Here is an 18078-nt window from a genome sequence, read left to right as displayed (position 1 = left end):
ACTGGATGTTTCTTTAGTTATTTTTGCACCATTCTCTGTACACTCTAGAGACTGTTGTGCATGAAAATCCCTGGAGGTCAGCAGTTTCTGAGATACCACCCACCTGGCACCAACAGTCATTCCATGGTCAAAATCACTTAGATCACATTTCTTCTGCATTCTGATGTTTGCTCTAAAATAAACCTCTTGACTATGTCTGCATGATTGGCTGATTAAAAATTTGCATTAACAAGCAGGTGCACCTAATAAAGTGACTACTGAATGTATATGCATTTTAATTTTCTAAGTTATTATTGAATGTTTTCTATTTTCCAAATTGTAACAATCATATTTAAAACAAAATCTCTTTTTTTTCTTGGAATCTGTGACCAATTAGCTTGAGCTTGTACGTTTCAGTTTCAGTTATGTAACAGAAAGAAAGCACATGATTTGTACAAGTTTAGCAGTTTTCTACAACTTCAGAAAACTCACCTTTTCTCATCTGGCATCTGATTGAGATTGGGGCACAGGTTCTCCAGTGTGAGTTTGTGCACCAAGTCTGATTGAGGGGATTTTGGTGATGCTTCACCTTACTGTGAGAGGGATTTTGTTCCATCAATGTGAACTGCATTTGAATTCATTTTCTGGAAGCAGTTCATTCCATATGAATATCCATGCATACCCCTTCCCAAAACTTCTCATTTGAGACAAGATTGTCCTTCTTATACCAACATTTATGAAATTGCACATACTATGAAGATTGGATATTTAGGTCATTATTATAAAACACCAGTCCCTGAAGTGTTTGGGTTGGTGGTTAGAAATGATTTTTGAAACAGTTCAATTTTCATCAAGTTTTTACTTTGTCACAAGCCTAACAAAATCAAACACTTGTTCTCCCCACCCCCACCATAATAGAAGGCTGATTTATTATAGTACTGTCTTTCGGTCCGAACACTCACAACCTGTTCAAATTTCGAAGTAAATTTATGTACCCCAAGAATTTGAAAAAGATATCAAAGTGGACTGTGTACTGCTGTGCCATCAAGTTGATGTGAGTTCCTGCTGTGCTGTAGTAGTGAATTGGCCCACAGTTTGATGTAACTAATCTGTCTGTGGCGTCTTCTAATGGGGGGGGTTGGCTGAATAACAAGTCCCCTCATTGCAGTCATGGGGCTTGGGGCTGCATCCTTGCTTCAGGGCATCACTGGGTACCGAAAGTAGTAGTTCCTCATTGACAGATTGCCTGGAATCTTTTATTGGATACAGTAGAAGCTGCTGTTTTCTCTGTCTCCCTTCTGTTTGACTTCACAGCTCAAGATTTCTGTATGATAATAAGCACAATGGCCAGGAACCGTGATTGAACTTGTTACCACTGAGAAATATCCGGGCTGGGGAGATCAGTGCAGCCAAACAAAAGGGGGGACACTATACATCTAACAAGAGGTGATGAGGAAGAATCTGATTCAGTTGGTCAGTAAACAAATGGTGTACCCAGGAGAGGCCACACTCACTGTGCCAGCCAGGGTGCAGCACTGAGCCCTGCATCTCAGTGCCGAGCAGTTACACCCCTTTCAACAGCGGGGTCTGGGATCCAGTAGTCTAGCAGTTAATGCAACACTTTATAACATCAGCAAGCAGTGATTGGGATTTGATTTTCACTGCTGTCTGTAACAAATTTGTACATTCTCTTTGTGACTGCGTGGGTTTCCTCTGAGTGATCCAGTTTCCTCCCACATTGGAAAAGATGTTAGAGTTAGCAGTTTGTGGGTGCCGGAAAAGCGTGGCAACACCTGCGGGCTGCCCCCTGCGCATCCTTGTACTGTGTCGTTGATACAAATGATGCATTTTACTGTATGTTTCGATGTACATGGACAAATAAAGCTAAACTTAAAGATCTTTAATCTTTAACATTATCAGAAAGACATGAGGAAGTGAGATAGAGATAACAACAACATTGATTCCATTAGTACTTTCATTCCTTGAATTATATTTTCAATGCTAAGCAAGTTGCCTTACTGGTGGTGTTCTCTTTCTGTTGAGTTCCAATGAAATAATCGTAATAATTTGAAGTTTATTTTAACAAGATGACACCTGTAATTTTGGGATACTTTGTGCTATGTCATGCAAGTTATATATGTATGATATACCTTGTGCCATGTACCTAAAAGAAGCAATAATATGAGAATTCTTTGGTTTTTTTTTTCAAGCTTGATATTTTTAAACTTTTCAAAATCATCTTCCTCATAACGTTGATGGTATTTTCGGCAGGTGGGGAGAGATGACTTGGATACCAACAGAACTTCTGGCCCAAAGCCGGGATGCTCTCCTCTTGTCAATCAATACAGCTTAACGTTGGGGCAGGATATGGGCTCACACGATACTAAGTCACTTATCAAGTGTGTGGAGTCGCTGTCGTTTATTGTGAGAGATGCTGCGCATGTGACACCAGAAAACTTTGAACTTTGTGTAAAAACAATTCGCATCTTTGTAGAAGCAAATCTCAATGGTGGTACGTTATGGAGTGTTTGTTTTTCCCTGTTCCACATTAGAAATCTGAATTTCTCATTATTCAGCAAATTGTGACTAATATTAAATTAAGGTTTCATAAATATATTTTACTTTATGTCACAGTCCAGCAGTAATAACTTAGACCTCTTGTGTCCATCCCAAATCAATCCAAGGCATAGTCATGCAAAACGTTGGTTATGAGCCAGATGCAACAAACTGAGATTCCATATGTTTTTAATGATATAATATAATTAAATAATGACTGATCTCAGTAAATTATTCCATGTTATTTTCTGCATATTTTTGAAATGGTAAGAGAAGCAGCAGAGTGAGTGGTTTATGTATGCTGGACAAAGGCATAGGATTGTTTAGCAAACTGAAACGTATACTTCACAGAACTAAAAGTTGTTTTACACTAGCGTGCATGTTGTTAAAACAATGGTGCAGCCATCCTTATGCCTCATCAGTCATTTCTTTTGGAATGTTTTTCCTTGAACATTGATTTGTTGATTTCATAGTTGGTGATTTTTGTAATTTGGGGCTTGATACAGGGTACAAAACACATGAAAGGAAATCTAAATCATATAAGCTTGACAAATCAAATCGACTTAAGAAGAAGCAAAAGGAAAAGGAAAGTTCCATGAAACGGTCAAAGACCTTTAACCATCGCCCATCAAAGTCACATAGCGACGATGATGAGGATGACAGTGTACCTGCAAGTTATCACACTGTGTCATTACAGGTTAGTCAGGATGTAAGTATAGCAGACCTTTCCCATTCCTGTTCTTGCCTCATACTACCTATTCTCAATAGAATGTTCGGTCACCTAGTTGAACTTGTAATCTGATTCTTATTTCTTTCCCTTAGTTTTTCAAAATTTCTGCTGCTTGCTTAACTTGACCATGAGTAACCCAGTGAACTTAACTTTACTTTTTTTTCCATTCCAACACCTCCTTTCCCACCGTGGATCAAGATGTACTATATTGTGGTCTGACTTAAATTAGCAAGCACACTGTTTGGGAAATGTCACAGACAATGTTCATGCAAAAATACTGCTAACCTCCTTTACCCTTCTCAGATAACTTGTGCCGACTGTTATTTGATACTTAAAGTCACAATTTTGTTTTCGGTGATTGGATTATTATTTTTATTAAGTTTTTATTAATAAAATTTAAGCACCCTGATTTCTAACCCATGTACTAAGCAAAATATTTCCTCATTGTTTATTTGAATACCTCACCATTGTACCATTCAATTTGTCTCCACTCAGCCTCCTTTGTTTCAAAATAAGCAACTCTAACTTATCCAACATTTCCTGTTAGCAAAATGTTTGTCTTTTCAGCACTCCTCTGCAGTACAATCACTTTTTTTTTATAATTCTGTCATAACCTTTCTGTTCTTTGTTTTGTGCCATGGTCAATGAGGGGAAATATCTCATATGTGGTTTAGCGTATAGACCTGTGCCACTATTTTAAGAATATGTAGATGTATACTCCAAATTCTATTTCTTTCTCCACATCACACAAATCCTATTTGTTTATGTGTTCCCTTAGCTTGCTGAACTTCCTCAAATGCCTTATCTTGCATTTCCCTGGATTAAATTCCATTTGCCATTTTTTTTTGCCAGCTGACCAGGCCATCTATTCCTTCCTGTAGTCTATAACTTTTTCCTTGTTGACAATGGCTTAAAGGTCGTAAGTTTTAATCTCAACTTGATTTTTTTTTCTTGTCTCGGCCCCTAACTGATAATTTCTAGTTTCAATGATTTTGATACTGATCTATGTTGTGTGAAAATAAATTTTAACTTTAGATCTTGTTATACAGAAATTCATACAGCTTTAGGTCTTTGGTAATTGCACTTGGTATATTTATCTTTAATGACTGCATAAGGTTAATAGACATCGCTATTCCCCTGGAACGGTGCACACAGAAAATTGCTCTCAGAAAATTCCCCTCAAATCCTGCATGTGGATTTGCAGTGTTCAACAGTGTGATGCTGGGTAAATGTGTTGCAATGCAGCTTTCTAGTTCTTGCCCCAACTCCCCCTCAAAAGCATTACAATTCCCTCTTTAAAGCTGTATCATTTGTAAATATTGCACCCCAGAATAGTTGGGGTGAATGTGAAATGTGTATGTTGTCTTAGTAAGTGAGTGGGACCTGTTGGGACCTGTCTTCAAGCAAGAGGTTGCAGAGTGGGTTGGAGACAGTTCCTCGTGGACTTTTATGTGTTAGTTTTTGAAAGCAAAGGGGTCTGTCGGAATTTGGTCTGTGGAGCAGGAGATTGCTTGGGTTAACAGTAATTATGGTTAATTAGCAAGGGCCAATAAAAAGAACCTGGGTTTGAGTGGAGTGCCTATTGTGTGAGTGGGCTGCGTTAGAGTGGTCAGGCTTTGGCGAGAACAGGTGTAGTCTAGAACTTAAGTCTGAGAAGTTAGAAGCATATTAAGTGCAGTCAAAATGGTAGTTCAGACAGTGGAATGCTTCTTCTGTGAGATGTGGGATTTCAGGGTACCTAATGATGACTATGTCTGTAGGAAGTGCACCAACTTCAGCTCCTGAAGGTGGGAGGAGAAGATGGTGGCGCGACACAGCTCGCAGCAGCCACTCCGGTGGTGATGTCTGTTATCTATCAAGTAGGGTGCCGTGCACAATCCTGATTTGATGGAGACCGACGTGAGAGCACGGAGGAACATCTCGTGAAACTTCTGAAATGCCTGCTTCGCTGCTGCTGCTACTGTGTGATCCAGAATCTCTGGGGGGGAGGCCCCAAGTCCTCTGCTTTGCTTGTTGCTCCGCGTCCAGGGCAGGGTCGAAGCGCTCGGCAGAGGATGGTGCTCAGTGCTCGGTGTCAGAGGGCTGGTCGGAGGCTCGAAGTTTTCGGACAGACTCGGAGTCCGCTGCGGTCGGGTGCTTCCAATGGTGCTGCATCGGCAAGTTTGCGGTACTTGGAGGTTCACGGCAGGGAAAGTTTCTCCCTTCTACCGTCTGCGTGAGATGATGGTGCTATTGGGACTTTGAGACTTTTTTTTAACAGTGCCCATGGTCTACTCTTTATCAAATTACGGTATTCCTTTGCACTGTTGTAACTATATGTTATAATTATGTGGTTTTGTCAGTTTTAGTCTTGGTTTGGTTCTGGAGGAACATTATATCATTTTTTAATGCGTGCATTTCTAAATGGCAATAAACGAGGGCTGAGTGTCCTCATAATCTAATTTAATTTAATAATCTAATATGATTGACAAGGTCAAGGAACTGGAGCTGGATGCACTCAGGTTCATCCGGGAGGCTGCAATCTTTATAGATGAGTATTTTACTGAGGTGGTCACACCCAGACTACAAGCTTCAGTAAATAGATGGGTGACCACCAAGAGAACTAAGGGGAGGAAGCAGTCAGTGCAGGTTCCCTTGTGGACACTTACCTCAGCAACAAGTACACCCCTTTGGATACTGCTGGAGGAAGGGGAATGACCTATCAGGTCACAGCAGTAGCAGCTGGCAAGTGGCACTGTGACTGGCTCTAGGGGTCAGCAGGGAAGGGTAAATTCAGGCAGAGTGGTAGTGATTCTGTGTCTGTGAAAAACCAAGCCATGGTGCTGTGTTGCGTTCCTGGTGCTAGGGTCCGGGATGTCTCAGAGTGGCTGCTGAAGATCCTCAAGAGGGAGGGTGAGCAGCTAGAAGTCATGGTGCACATTGACACTAATGACATAGGTAGAAAGGGGGAAGAAATCCTGTGCAGTGAGTATAGAAAATTTAGGAAAAAAGGCTGAAGAACTGCATCTCCAAGGTAGGAATCTCTGAATTCCTCTTTGTGTCACGTTCTAGTCAAGGCAGGAATAGGATGATAGTACAGATAGTTGCGCAGGAGGAAGGGCTTCAGATTTCTGGATCATTGGTATCTCTTCTGAGGAATTTACAGTATGACCTGTACAAAGAGGACAGGTTACACCTGAACCTGAGGGGGGACCAATCTCCTTGCAGACGATTTGCTGGAGCCATTGGGGAGGGTTTAAACTAAGTTGACAGGGGAATGGGAACGAGAGTGATGAGGGTGAGGATGGCACAGTTGGTATACAAGTTGATGCAGAGTGTAGTGAGCCTGTGAGGATGGACAGGCAGATGTTAGGGTAAAATTGCAGTCATTAGGATTAGGATTAGGTGAAATGTAACATAAGAGCAAAATTGAAAAGGATGAAGAATACAGGACTGAAAGTGTTGTATTTGAATGCACCCAGTAAATGAAATAAAGTAGATGAATTTGTAGCTCAGTTAGAGATTGGCTGGTATGACGTTGTGGGCATTACTGAGTTGAGGCTAATAGAAGATCATAGTTGATAGCTTAACATCCAAGGATGAACCTTGTATCGAAAGGACAGGCAGGTAGGTAGAGGGGGTGTGGTGGCTCTGTTGGTAAAAAAAAAAAATGAAATCAACTCCTTCTAAAGAGGTGACATAGGATCAGAAGATATAGAATTATTGTGGGTAGAGTATAAGGGTGAAAAGACTGGTGGGATTTATATACAGGCAGCTAAACAGTAGCCAGGATGTGGGATATAAGTTTAAATGGGAAATAGAAAAGGCATATAATAAGGGCAATGATCTGATAGTCATGGGGATTTCAATATGCAGGTAGATTGGGAAAATCAGGTTGATGTTGAATCCCAAGAGAGGGAACTTGTAGAATGCCTGTGAGATGGCTTTTTAGAATAGCTTGTGGTTGAGCCTAGCAGGGGATCAGATATTCTGGATTAGGTATTGTGTAATGAATCAGATTTGATTAGGGAGCTTAAGGTAAAGGAACTCTTGGGAGGTAGTGAACATAATATGTTAAGTTTCACTCTGCAGTTTGAGGGGGAGAAGATAAAGTCATATGTATTAGTATTATAGTGGAATAAAGGGAATAACTGAGGCACGAGGGAGGAGGTGGCTAGACTTGATTGACAAGGAATACTAGCAGGGATGACAGCACAACAGTAATGGCAGGAAATTCTGGGGGCAACTCAAAAGCATAACATAGATACATCCCAAAGATGAAGATGTATTCTAAAGGGAGGATGAGACGACTGTGGCTGACAAGGGAAATCAAAGAAAGCATAGAAGCAAATGGGGGGGCACAGAATTCATCAAAAATTAGTGGGCAGTTAGAAGATTGGGAAGCTTTTTAAAACCAACAGAAGACAACCAAAAAAAAACACAAGAAGAGAAAAGATGAAATATTGAAGCTAGTCAATAATATGAACAAGGACACTAAATTTTTTTTCAGTTATATAAAGAGTAAAAGAGTGGAAATTGGACTGCTGGAAAATGCCACTGAAGAAGTAGTAATGGGGGGGGGGAGGAAACAAAGAAATGGCTGATGAACTTAAGTATTTTGTGTCAGTCTTCATTGTGGAAGACACTAGCAGTATGCCAGATATGCGAGGGTCTTGGGGCGGAAGTGATTATAGTTGCTATTCCTAAGAAGTTGCTTGGGTAAGCTGAAAGATTTAAAGATAAGTCACCTTCACCAGATGGACTACACCCCAGTGTTCTGAAAGAGGTGGCTGAAGAGATTGTGAAGGCATTGGTAATGATTTTTCAAGAAGCAATAGATTCTGGAATGTTTCCGAAGGACTGGAAGATTGCAAATGTCACTCCACTCTTCAAGAAGGGAGGGAATTAGAAAGGAAATTTTAGGCCAGATAGTCTGACCTCAGTCGCTGGGAAGACGTTGGAGACCATTATTAAGGATGAGGTTCTGGGGAACTTGGAGGCAGATGAACAAATAGACCAAAGTCAGCATAGTTTCTTTAAAGGGAAATCCTGCTTGCCAAATTGTTGGAATTCTTTCAGAAAATAACAGGTAGGATAGACAAAGGAGAGTCAATGGATGCTATTTACTTGGGCTTTCAGAAGGCCTTTGACAAGTTATCACACATGAGTCCGCTTAAGAAGATAAGAGCCCAGAGAGTCAAAATAAAGGAGGGCTATTTTGATTGGCTGCTGATGACAAATGGTGTTCCGCGTGGGACGGTATTGGGACTGCTTCTTTTCATGTTATATGTCAATGATTTGGATGATGGAATTGATAGCTTTGTGGCCAGGTTTGCAGACAATACGAAGATAGGTTGAGGGGCAGTTAGTATCGAAGAAGCTGGGAGTCCACAGAAGGACTCGGACAGATTGGGAGAATGAGTAAGGAAGTGGCAGATCCAGTACAGTGTTGGGAAGTGTATGGTCATGCGCTTGGTTGAAGGAAAAAAAGGGTGGACTATTTTCTAAACAGGGAAAAAAACCTCAAAAATCAGAGGTGCAAAGGGACTTGTGAGTCCTTGTGCAGGATTCCCTGAACGTTAACTTGCAGGTTCATTTGGTGGTAAAGAAGGCAAATGCAACGTTAGTATTCATTTTGAGAGGACTACAATATAGAAGCCAAGGATATGATGCTGAAGCTTTATAAGGTCTTGGTCGGACCACTCTTTTGTTCAGATTTTGAGTATTTTGTTCAGATTTGGACATTTGTCTAAGAAAAGATATATTGTGCTAGAGAGGATCCAGAAAAGGTTCACGAAAATGATTCCAGCAATAAAAGGGAGCACTTGATGACACTGAGTCTGTACTCACTGGAGTTTAGATTTCATTGAAATTGCCCTCATTCTTCTGTTGAATATTGAAAGGCCTAGTCAGAGTGGATGTACAGAGGATATTTCCTATAGTGAGTGAGTCTAGGACCAGAGGGCACAGCTTTCAGAATAGAGGGATGTCCATTTAGAACACAGGAATTTCTTTAGTGGTGAATCTCTGGAATTCATTGCCATAGACAGTGGTGGAGGCCAACCCATCAAATATATTTAAAGCATAGGTTGATGGGTTTTTGATTAGTCAGGGCATCAAAGGTTACGGGGAAAAAGAAGAATGGGGTTGAGGGGGATAATAAATCAGCTGTGATGGAATGGTGAATCAGACTTGATGGCCCCAGGGGCTTAATTCTGCTCTTGTGTCTTATGGTCTTACCCAGTTTTTAACAATGGAACTGCAGGTGGTCCCTCAGTGACAAATGTATTGAGGAATTTGTCTCCCACACCATCACCAACCTGATTAACTCTGGGTATCTCCCATCCACTGCCATCAACCCTATCGTTCCCTTACCCGCACTACCCAAGAACCACAAGCCTGCCTGTCCAGGTAGACCCATTGTTTCTGCTTGTTCCTGCCCCACCAAACTTGTATCTACATACCTCGACTCTGTTTTATCCCCCTGGTTCATTTCCTTCCTACATACATCCATGACACTTCACGTGCTCTTGATCTTTTCAATGATTTCAGATTCCCTGGCCTCAATCGTCTCATTTTGGCTATGGATGTCCAGTCTTTATATACCTCCATCCCCCATTAAGAAGGCCTCAAAGGTCTCTACTTCTTTCTGGATACCAGACCCAACCAGTACCCCTCCACCACCACTCTCCTCGATCTGGTGGAACTGCTCCTCACTCTCGATAATTTCTCTTTCAACTCCTCCCACTTTCTTTGAATAAAAGGTTTTTTCCATAAGCACTTGCGTGGGTCCCAGCTATTCCTGCCTTTATATTAGCTGCATGGAACAGTCTATGTTCCAAGCCTATACTGGTATCACTCCCCAACTTTTCTTACACTGCATTAACAACTGCATTGGTGCTGCTTCCTGCACCCATGCTGAGCTCGTCGACCTCATCAACTTTGCCTCGAACTTCCACCATGCCCTCAAATTTACTTGGTTGATCTTGGGCACCGCCCTCCCTTCTCTTGATCTCTATCTCTGGAGACAGCTTATCTACTGATATCTTTTATAAACCCACTGACTCTCACAGCTATCTGGATTATATCTCTTCCCACCCTGTTACTTATAAAAATGCCATCGCCTTTTCTCATTTCCTGTCTCTGCCTCACCTGCTCGCAGGATAAGGCTTTTCATTCCAGACCTAAGAGATGCCCCTTTCGTTGGAGAACTTGCCTTCCTCCACCATCAATGCTGCCCTCACATGCATCTCTTCCATTTTGTACACGTTTGCCCTCACCCCATTCACCTGCCAACCCACCAGGCACAGGGTTCCTCCTGTTATTCCCTACCACCCCACCAGCCTTCACATCCAGCACATAATTCTCCATAACTTCCGCCATCTCTAACGGGATTCCACCACCAAGCACATCACCCCCCCCCCCCCCCACTTTCTGCTTTCCACAGGGATTGCTCTCTATGCAACTCCCTTCTCCGTTCCCCACTGATCTCCCTGCTGGTACTTATTTTTGAAAGTGGAACAAGTGCCACACTTGCCCCTACACTTCCTCCCTCACTAACATTCAGGGCCCCAAACAGTCCTTCCAGGTGAGATGACACTTCAGATGTGAGTCCGCTGAGGTCATCTGCTGTATCTGGTGCTCCCAGTGTGGCCTCCTGAATATTTGTGAAACTCAGTGTAGATTAGGAGACCTTCACTGAGCACTTATGCTCCAGAAAAAGTGTGATCTTCCGGTGACCACGCATTTTAATTCTACTTCCCATTCCCAATTGAACATGTCAGTGTATGGCCTCCTCTACTACTGTGATGAGGCCACACTCAGGTTGGAGGAGCAACACCTTGTACTCTGTCTGGATAGCCTCCAAACTGATGCCTGAACTTTGATTTCTCAGACTTTATTGTAATTGCCTCACCCCTTTCCTTCGCCATTCCCCATTCCCAATTTCCTCTCTCATCTTATCTCCGTATCTGTCCATTACTTCCCTCTAGTGCTCCTCACCCTTCCCTTTCTTCCATGGTATTCTGTCCTCTCCTATTAAATTTTCCCTTCTCCAGTCCTTTATCGCTTCCACAAATGACTTCCCAGCCTCCCCGCTCTCCTTGGTTTCACCTATCACCCACTACCTTGTACTCCTTCCTCCCCACCTTCTTACTCTGACTTTAATCTTCTTTTCTCCAGTCCCGATGAAGGCTCTCAATCCGAAATGTTGACTCTGTCCTTTTCCATAGATGTTGCCTGGCCTGTTGAGTTTCCTCCAGCATTTTGTGTGTGTTGATGAATTTATTCTGTGCTTTTAGATTGTACAATGTAATTCATAGAACTTTCACTGATTATTGTGTACACTGATTATTTGCTGGTGTATAACCATGCAAAGTTCAAATCTGGGCACAGCACCTGGAATGATGATAAAGTGCAGCATATTTTATTAGAACATTATGGGGCCTAAATATGTTTATATTAAAGTTACATTGCAAAAAAACCTTGTTTGTATTCCCATAATTTTTGAAAATTAAAATTCATTTGCTTTGGGTGATGGGATTTGATGGGTTGACTAGAGATATCAGATCTGTCTAGAATCTTAAAATCGCAAACTACCTCAGGTGTGAGGTCATGGTGGCACAACTTCATGGAATGACTGTCTTCTGTAGGAACTTCGAGGCTATGGATCAGTTGAAGGTTTCAAAAGGGGTGTTTGTTAGACAAGACAACACACAAATGCTGGAGGGACTCAGCAGGTCAGGCAGCATCTATGGAAATGAATAGATAGTCGATGTTTCTGGCCGAGAGCTTTCTTCAAGATTGAGAAGGAAGATGCCAGAATAAAAAGGTGTGAGGGGTGGGGTGGGGAAGGAGGCTAGCTAGAAACAATAGTTGAAGCCAGGTGGGTAGAAAAGGTCAAGTGCTGGAGAAGAAGGAATGTGATAGGAGAGCAAGATGGATCACAGGAGAAAGTAATATTAAGGTGAGAAGAGGTAAAAGGTCAGAGGTGTTTACCGGAAGGAGAAATTGATATTGATGCCATCAATTTGGAGGGTACCCAGTTGGAATATAAGGTGTTGCTCCTTGACCGTGAGGATACCCTCAGCTTGGTACACAGGAGGAGGCGATGGACCAACACATTGGAATGAGAATCAAAATTAAGATGTTTCATCACCAGGAAGGACTGCTTGTGGTGGATGGTGCATAGGTGCTCTTTGAAGCGATTCCCCCAATTTATGACTGCCTGTTAACAATGTAGGGGAGGCTTTATCGGGAGTACCGGACACAATTCGTTGAACAAGGGTGTTAATGATAATGGAACCAATGGAATCAAAGACAAACCTTGAGTTAATTAAATCATGGACCAGGCTTAAGGGGATGAATGGCTTTGTGTACCTTTTCTGTATAAAAAAGAAAGCTTTGTTGCTATTTGGTTTGCTTATAGGATATCTTGTTAATATGCTTGTGTTTTTTGATTCAGCTTCTGGATTTGATGCACACACTCCACACACGAGCTGCTAACATTTATAGCTCATGGGCTGAAGAACAGCGCCATCTGGAGTCGGCTGTGAAAAAAATTGATGCTGATGCCAGAACTTTGTGGTCAAACTGCTGGTGTCCACTGCTGCAAGGTGAGCAAGTGCTACAACCTTCTGGAGGTTCATAAGTCGAGTATATTTTGCTAATAATGATCTCTTGGAGCTTCTGCTATCAACTTGGTGAGAGGAAATTGGCTATTGTTTGTATTTTTTTCCCATTTCTGTTGTTACAATGTATTTAAATTTTGAAATGAAAACTGATGCTCTGTATGTTGGGCAGCATCTGCAAAGAAATTCTTTGTGTTGTTTAAAGTGAAAACATCGTAGTATTGTTTAAAATTACAGTGAACCATGACAGTTTACTAATTTAGATTGTAGGAATAACATGCTGTCACCTTGATGTGCTTACTGCTGGGTTCTGATATAATCTCACAGGAGATATCCACAGTTTAAATTGGATAACTTGGATTATACTGCATTCTACAATGAATTAAAACACTGCAGGAGTTTCAGAAGGGTCTCATATCCATCTCTGTATCTTGTCTCCTTAGGCATTGCATGGCTTTGTTGTGATGCCAGGCGACAAGTTAGAATGCAAGCACTTACCTACCTACAGAGAGCACTCTTAGTGCATGATCTGCAAACACTGGATGCTTTAGAATGGGAATCCTGCTTTAACAAGGTACAGAGCAACCTTACCTCTGTCAAATTGAAAAAAAATGTTCAAAACAGATCAAACTGAAGCAGCACAGTTGCTAAGTCATGTCCTGTAATTTGTTTGTGAAGGTATTGTTTCCATTACTGACCAAACTTTTGGAGAACATCAGCCCAGCTGACATTGGAGGGATGGAAGAGACCAGAATGAGAGCTTCAACCTTGCTCTGCAAAGTAAGTTCTTTATCCTCTTGTTGATGAGAGGTGTTCATTCAGACTCCAGGGCTTTGATGGGTCCTCTACTGTACACTCGGGTTGTGTGTTTTCAGAATCAGGATCAGGTTTGTTATCACTGACGTACAGTATGTCAGTATAGTGCAATACATTAAAAAGTTGCTATATATTACAAGAAATATATTAAAATAAATGGTGCATAAAGAGAGCAAATAGTTGAGGTAGTGTTCATGGGTTCATGAATCATTCAGAAATCTGATGGAGCAGAGGAGGAAGCTGTTCCTAAAACATTGAGTGTACATTTTCAGTCTCCTGTACCCCTTCCTCATGGTAATAATAAAAATGAGGCATGTCATTCATGGATGGTGAGTGTCCTTCTAGGTGTTGCCACCTTGAAGCCTGGCATTTTCAGTGAATTGATGGTCAAGTTTTGAACTGTAATCAAATTGTTTAGTACATGAGTTAATTCCTCTGAAGTATATTGCAATGGAGAGCACTTAATAAATGCAGTCCTTATACATATATATATATATATATATATATACACACACACACACACACAGTTATTCTGCTGTTGTTGTCGTGAATGTATGCACTTCATTGTCTTCCCCAGTATGTTCTCATAATTAACCCATTGTTTTACCACCATGTTGCTACATACATTCAGAGTCAGACACCAAAGTTTAGTTTAATTTCATTCTGTATTTGTATTTAATTTTAAGTGTGCGATTGTGTTGAGCGATCTGGTGTGCTTCATGCTGTCGTCTCCTGGCAGTTCCGTGGTGTCTGCTGGGTCCTAAGTCAAGATCACGTGCTCGGGTTGGCTTTATGGTGCCTTTCCCGCCATGCATGGTGGGATATTCCATTTCTTTAATAATGGAGATATGTAAATGTGTGTATGTTGTTTGTATACTGTATTTAATGTAGATGCTTCTGTTTATTTTGTAATATGGTTGTAATTACATTGTGGGGTGCATCGTATTCTAATTCATGTGTAATTTTAAATTAACTTTGTTAGTAATTTAAAATAGTATGCTTTAGTGCTGAATAAACAAAGTTCATTGACCTCAGTATGGGAGATAGATAGGGGCTTCCAGGATTTCACATTGGACAAGAATAAGTATGGAACTATTATTGTGTTTTCTAGTAGATATTGTTTTGTAAATATTGGCATTTTTTCCCCACAATTTTCACTAAATTTTGTAAATTTGGTATTTGACACACCTAATTAAAAACCCTTGCACTGAAGTGCTAAATGACTGTAGCCATTTTTTTTTCCTTCTATGCTTGCTCTGTGATGTAGTTTCCAGTATGTATTTGTTTATATCCACATTGTTCGTACAGCACAATGGCCAAATGCTGTCATGTTGGAGAGCCACCAGTGCTTTGGGTTTTATTTGAGAAAATTATTTGCTATCTGTGCAATGAATGTGATTGTTAAACTGAAAGCCCAGCAGATAAAACAAAATGGGTTTAATTTTATCATGCTAAGAATTAAGTAGAAAGGCAACCCCATTATTTTAACAGGGTTAATCTTTGTAGAAATCTACTGTCCAGCAGTTTTAATTTTTCTTTTACCAACTAGCATAGTTGCTGAAAAATCAAATAACTTAAAATATTTGGGTGATTTTTGTTCAAAAATTATCTTAACCTGGTGGGTGTTGATGCCTACATCTCTGATCAGAGTATGTTTTGCGTTAACTAATGGGTCAACTGAATGTGATTCATTTCAAAATTGTGTGCTGTGTAGTTGAATGAAAATAAAGATATAAATATGTTGCTCACTGGAAGAAGAAGTCTATGTCAGCTTAATAGTGGTGTAAGGGATGAATTTGTGCCATGGATGATGAGACTGAATTGACAATAATTGGAAAGAAGGCTGGAATTCACAAAGGATTAAAACACAAGGTGGCATTAAATGGACCAGATCAGTCATTTTTCTCAGATACATTTACTAATACAGTTATAATTTTTTACTATATTGATAGCATAATCTTTTTTTTTTCTTTTTCTGCCCACTTAAAGGTTTTCCTCCAGCATTTGTCTCCGTTGTTATCTCTACCAACATTTGCTGCTCTATGGTTAACAATCCTGGACTTCATGGACAAATATATGCATGCTGGATCTAGTGACTTGCTGGTAGGAAAATCAATCTTGCATCAGAATTTCTACAAAATTTCCCCAAAACATTTCATTTAAAACAAAATTCTCTTTAAGTTATTATCTAATTCCTTTTCGATTTCAAAGATAATTTGAGAATTTTTTTAGCACCTTGTGAATGATTATTTTCTTGGGTTCTCTCTCTTCCTCTGTTTACAGTCTCTTCCAATCCACACTACTGAGATCTTCACACTGCTTCTGTTCTATTTCATACTTATCATTTAAGTCTCATATGATTTAAAATTTGCATTACGAGAGAAGTTCCTTTTCAAATCTTCTACATTTCTTGTCTGTAGACCTGCTTTTGATGCTCGTGGTCTGGATTCTTAATTGAATCCACAAGAATTTACAAATTATTTTTAAAATAACAAAAGTTATTAAAAATGTTATTTGTTTAGTTCCACGGTTAACTGTCAATTTGGTAGTTGGTTTGGTGATGTAGAATGAGTTGGGATTGTGGAGATGTCCAGAGACTGGAGCCATTGTGTAGGAAGCCTTTATTCAGTCAGTCTTAGTACAAGATTTGTGGTGGGAAAGTTCCCTTGAGAATTAAAATGCATTGAGTTTTATCTCTTTTAAATACAATGATAAAACGTGACAGCCATCGAATGTGGTCATAGCAATTTTTTGTAAGTCACCAGGCAGCTAACTGGAACTCACCATGGCCTGCTGCACAAGTTGGAGACAGGTCTTGCTTTCAGTAATGTGTAGCATGGCCCTAATGCCTTGTGCATTCATGTCTTATCTGATTCCTATATAATACATTTATCAATGCAGTTTTCCCTGATTGTGATAACAAGTTAGTGCTGTTGTCTCACGGCTTCAGGCAGATTTTAGGTGTGACCTGTGTGGAATTTGCATGTTCTGTCTGTGAACATGTGACCTTTCTTGCAGCTGCCATGGTTTTCTCCCACATTCCAAAGTCTGGATGGTAGATTAACAGGCCAAGTAAATTACCCCTGGGTGTAGTTAATGGAAAAGAAATCAAAGGGAAATCAATTTTTGTGTGTGTGTGAGTGATTCTACAGGGAAATAAGGAGAGGGATATTGGAATCAAAGGGGTGAAAGGCCTCTTTCTGTGTTATTGTAAATGTAAAATCAGTTTATGATGGCTTGGGAGTTTTGATGGTCTTCTCAAGTTGTTGATTAGAATCCAATCAATAACTCTTTATGAGCTGTCTTGCTATGGTCCATTATGTTCCCAGAACATTTCAAAGTTCAACGTAAATTTATTATCAAAGAACATATATATCACCATATACAAACCAGAGATTCATTTTCTTGTGGGCATTATCAATGAATCCAATAACTATGATAAAATCGATGAAAGACCGCACCAACAGGGCAGACAACCAGTGTGCAAATAACAACAAACTGTGCAAATACAAAAAGAAAAAAAGGGAAATAATAATAGATAAATAAGCAATAAATATGGAAGAGTCCTTGAAAGTGAGTCCATATGTTGTGGGAACAGCTCAGTGATGGCGCAAGTGAAGTTATCCCTTCTAGTTGAGGGGTAATAACTATTCTTGAAGCCTGGTGGTGTGAGTCCTGAGGCTCTTGACCACCTTTCTGATGGTTGTTGTTCGTCCATTGTTGACGTCGATGAGGACCTCGACACCATTATGACGGTGTCGAGACTAGCGCGTCATTTGGATTTAAGTGAGGGAGAGTTGCGCAGCGTCAGCCTCACTCTCTCTTCCCAATTCCCATCTGGATCCAGTGGCAAGACAGAGTCTAGACGGCTGGAGATGGGACTAGGCGCAGTGGATGACCAGGACGTCTTCTGTGTCTTGTCCTGCTCTCCACGTTCCACGACGCTTGCAGAGACCGCCTTCTTGAACGTTGGACCTTCCATGGGTCTCGTCTGCTCAGTCCGCCAGAGTCTGTCTTCACATGCTGGGATAGACAACTCCCTATCTCACCGAGGGTTTGAGACCCGTCAGCTACCCTCACCTGGTTTAGCCAGCTTGTGGAAGCCGTTGCCCGGGGTGTGGCTGCTGTCGCATGCAAACAGCTATGGGGAACCACGGGTGAGAGCTGAGTGCCAGGTGGGGACCAAAGGTGGACTAACCGCCCCGAAAGGGACGCGACATGTTCCCCCACCAGAGGTGCTACCCCTCCCTGACACCCCATACAAAGCATGACCTGGGTGATGGGGGACCCTGATGATGGACCCTGCATTTTTGCGACAGTGCTCCATGTAGATTTACTTAATAGTGGAGAGGGCTTTATCTGTGATGGACTGGATTGTGTCCACGATTT

The 18078-nt window shown here is 41.0% G+C and overlaps 1 protein-coding gene across 7 annotated transcripts in view; it reads left to right on the top strand.

The window, feature by feature from the left end:
- Positions 1-18078, top strand: part of gbf1 (golgi brefeldin A resistant guanine nucleotide exchange factor 1) — a 295188-nt gene that overhangs the window by 265454 nt on the left and 11656 nt on the right. For 5 of the 7 annotated variants that reach the window (XM_072282593.1, XM_072282592.1, XM_072282595.1 and 2 more), the window contains 6 exons: positions 2251-2491; positions 3042-3244; positions 12708-12858; positions 13317-13447; positions 13552-13653; positions 15679-15792. In XM_072282593.1, the coding sequence (XP_072138694.1) occupies positions 2251-2491; positions 3042-3244; positions 12708-12858; positions 13317-13447; positions 13552-13653; positions 15679-15792 (942 nt within the window). The remainder of the gene's footprint in view (positions 1-2250; positions 2492-3041; positions 3245-12707; positions 12859-13316; positions 13448-13551; positions 13654-15678; positions 15793-18078) is intronic. The other 2 variants (XM_072282597.1, XM_072282594.1) reach the window with 1 other exon arrangement.

This window comes from Mobula birostris, chromosome 18 (genome assembly GCF_030028105.1).
Source record: "Mobula birostris isolate sMobBir1 chromosome 18, sMobBir1.hap1, whole genome shotgun sequence".
Lineage (NCBI taxonomy): Eukaryota > Metazoa > Chordata > Chondrichthyes > Myliobatiformes > Myliobatidae > Mobula > Mobula birostris.
The sequence above is the reverse complement of the archived record's forward strand: the minus strand, read 5'-3'. Positions and strand labels throughout refer to the sequence as shown.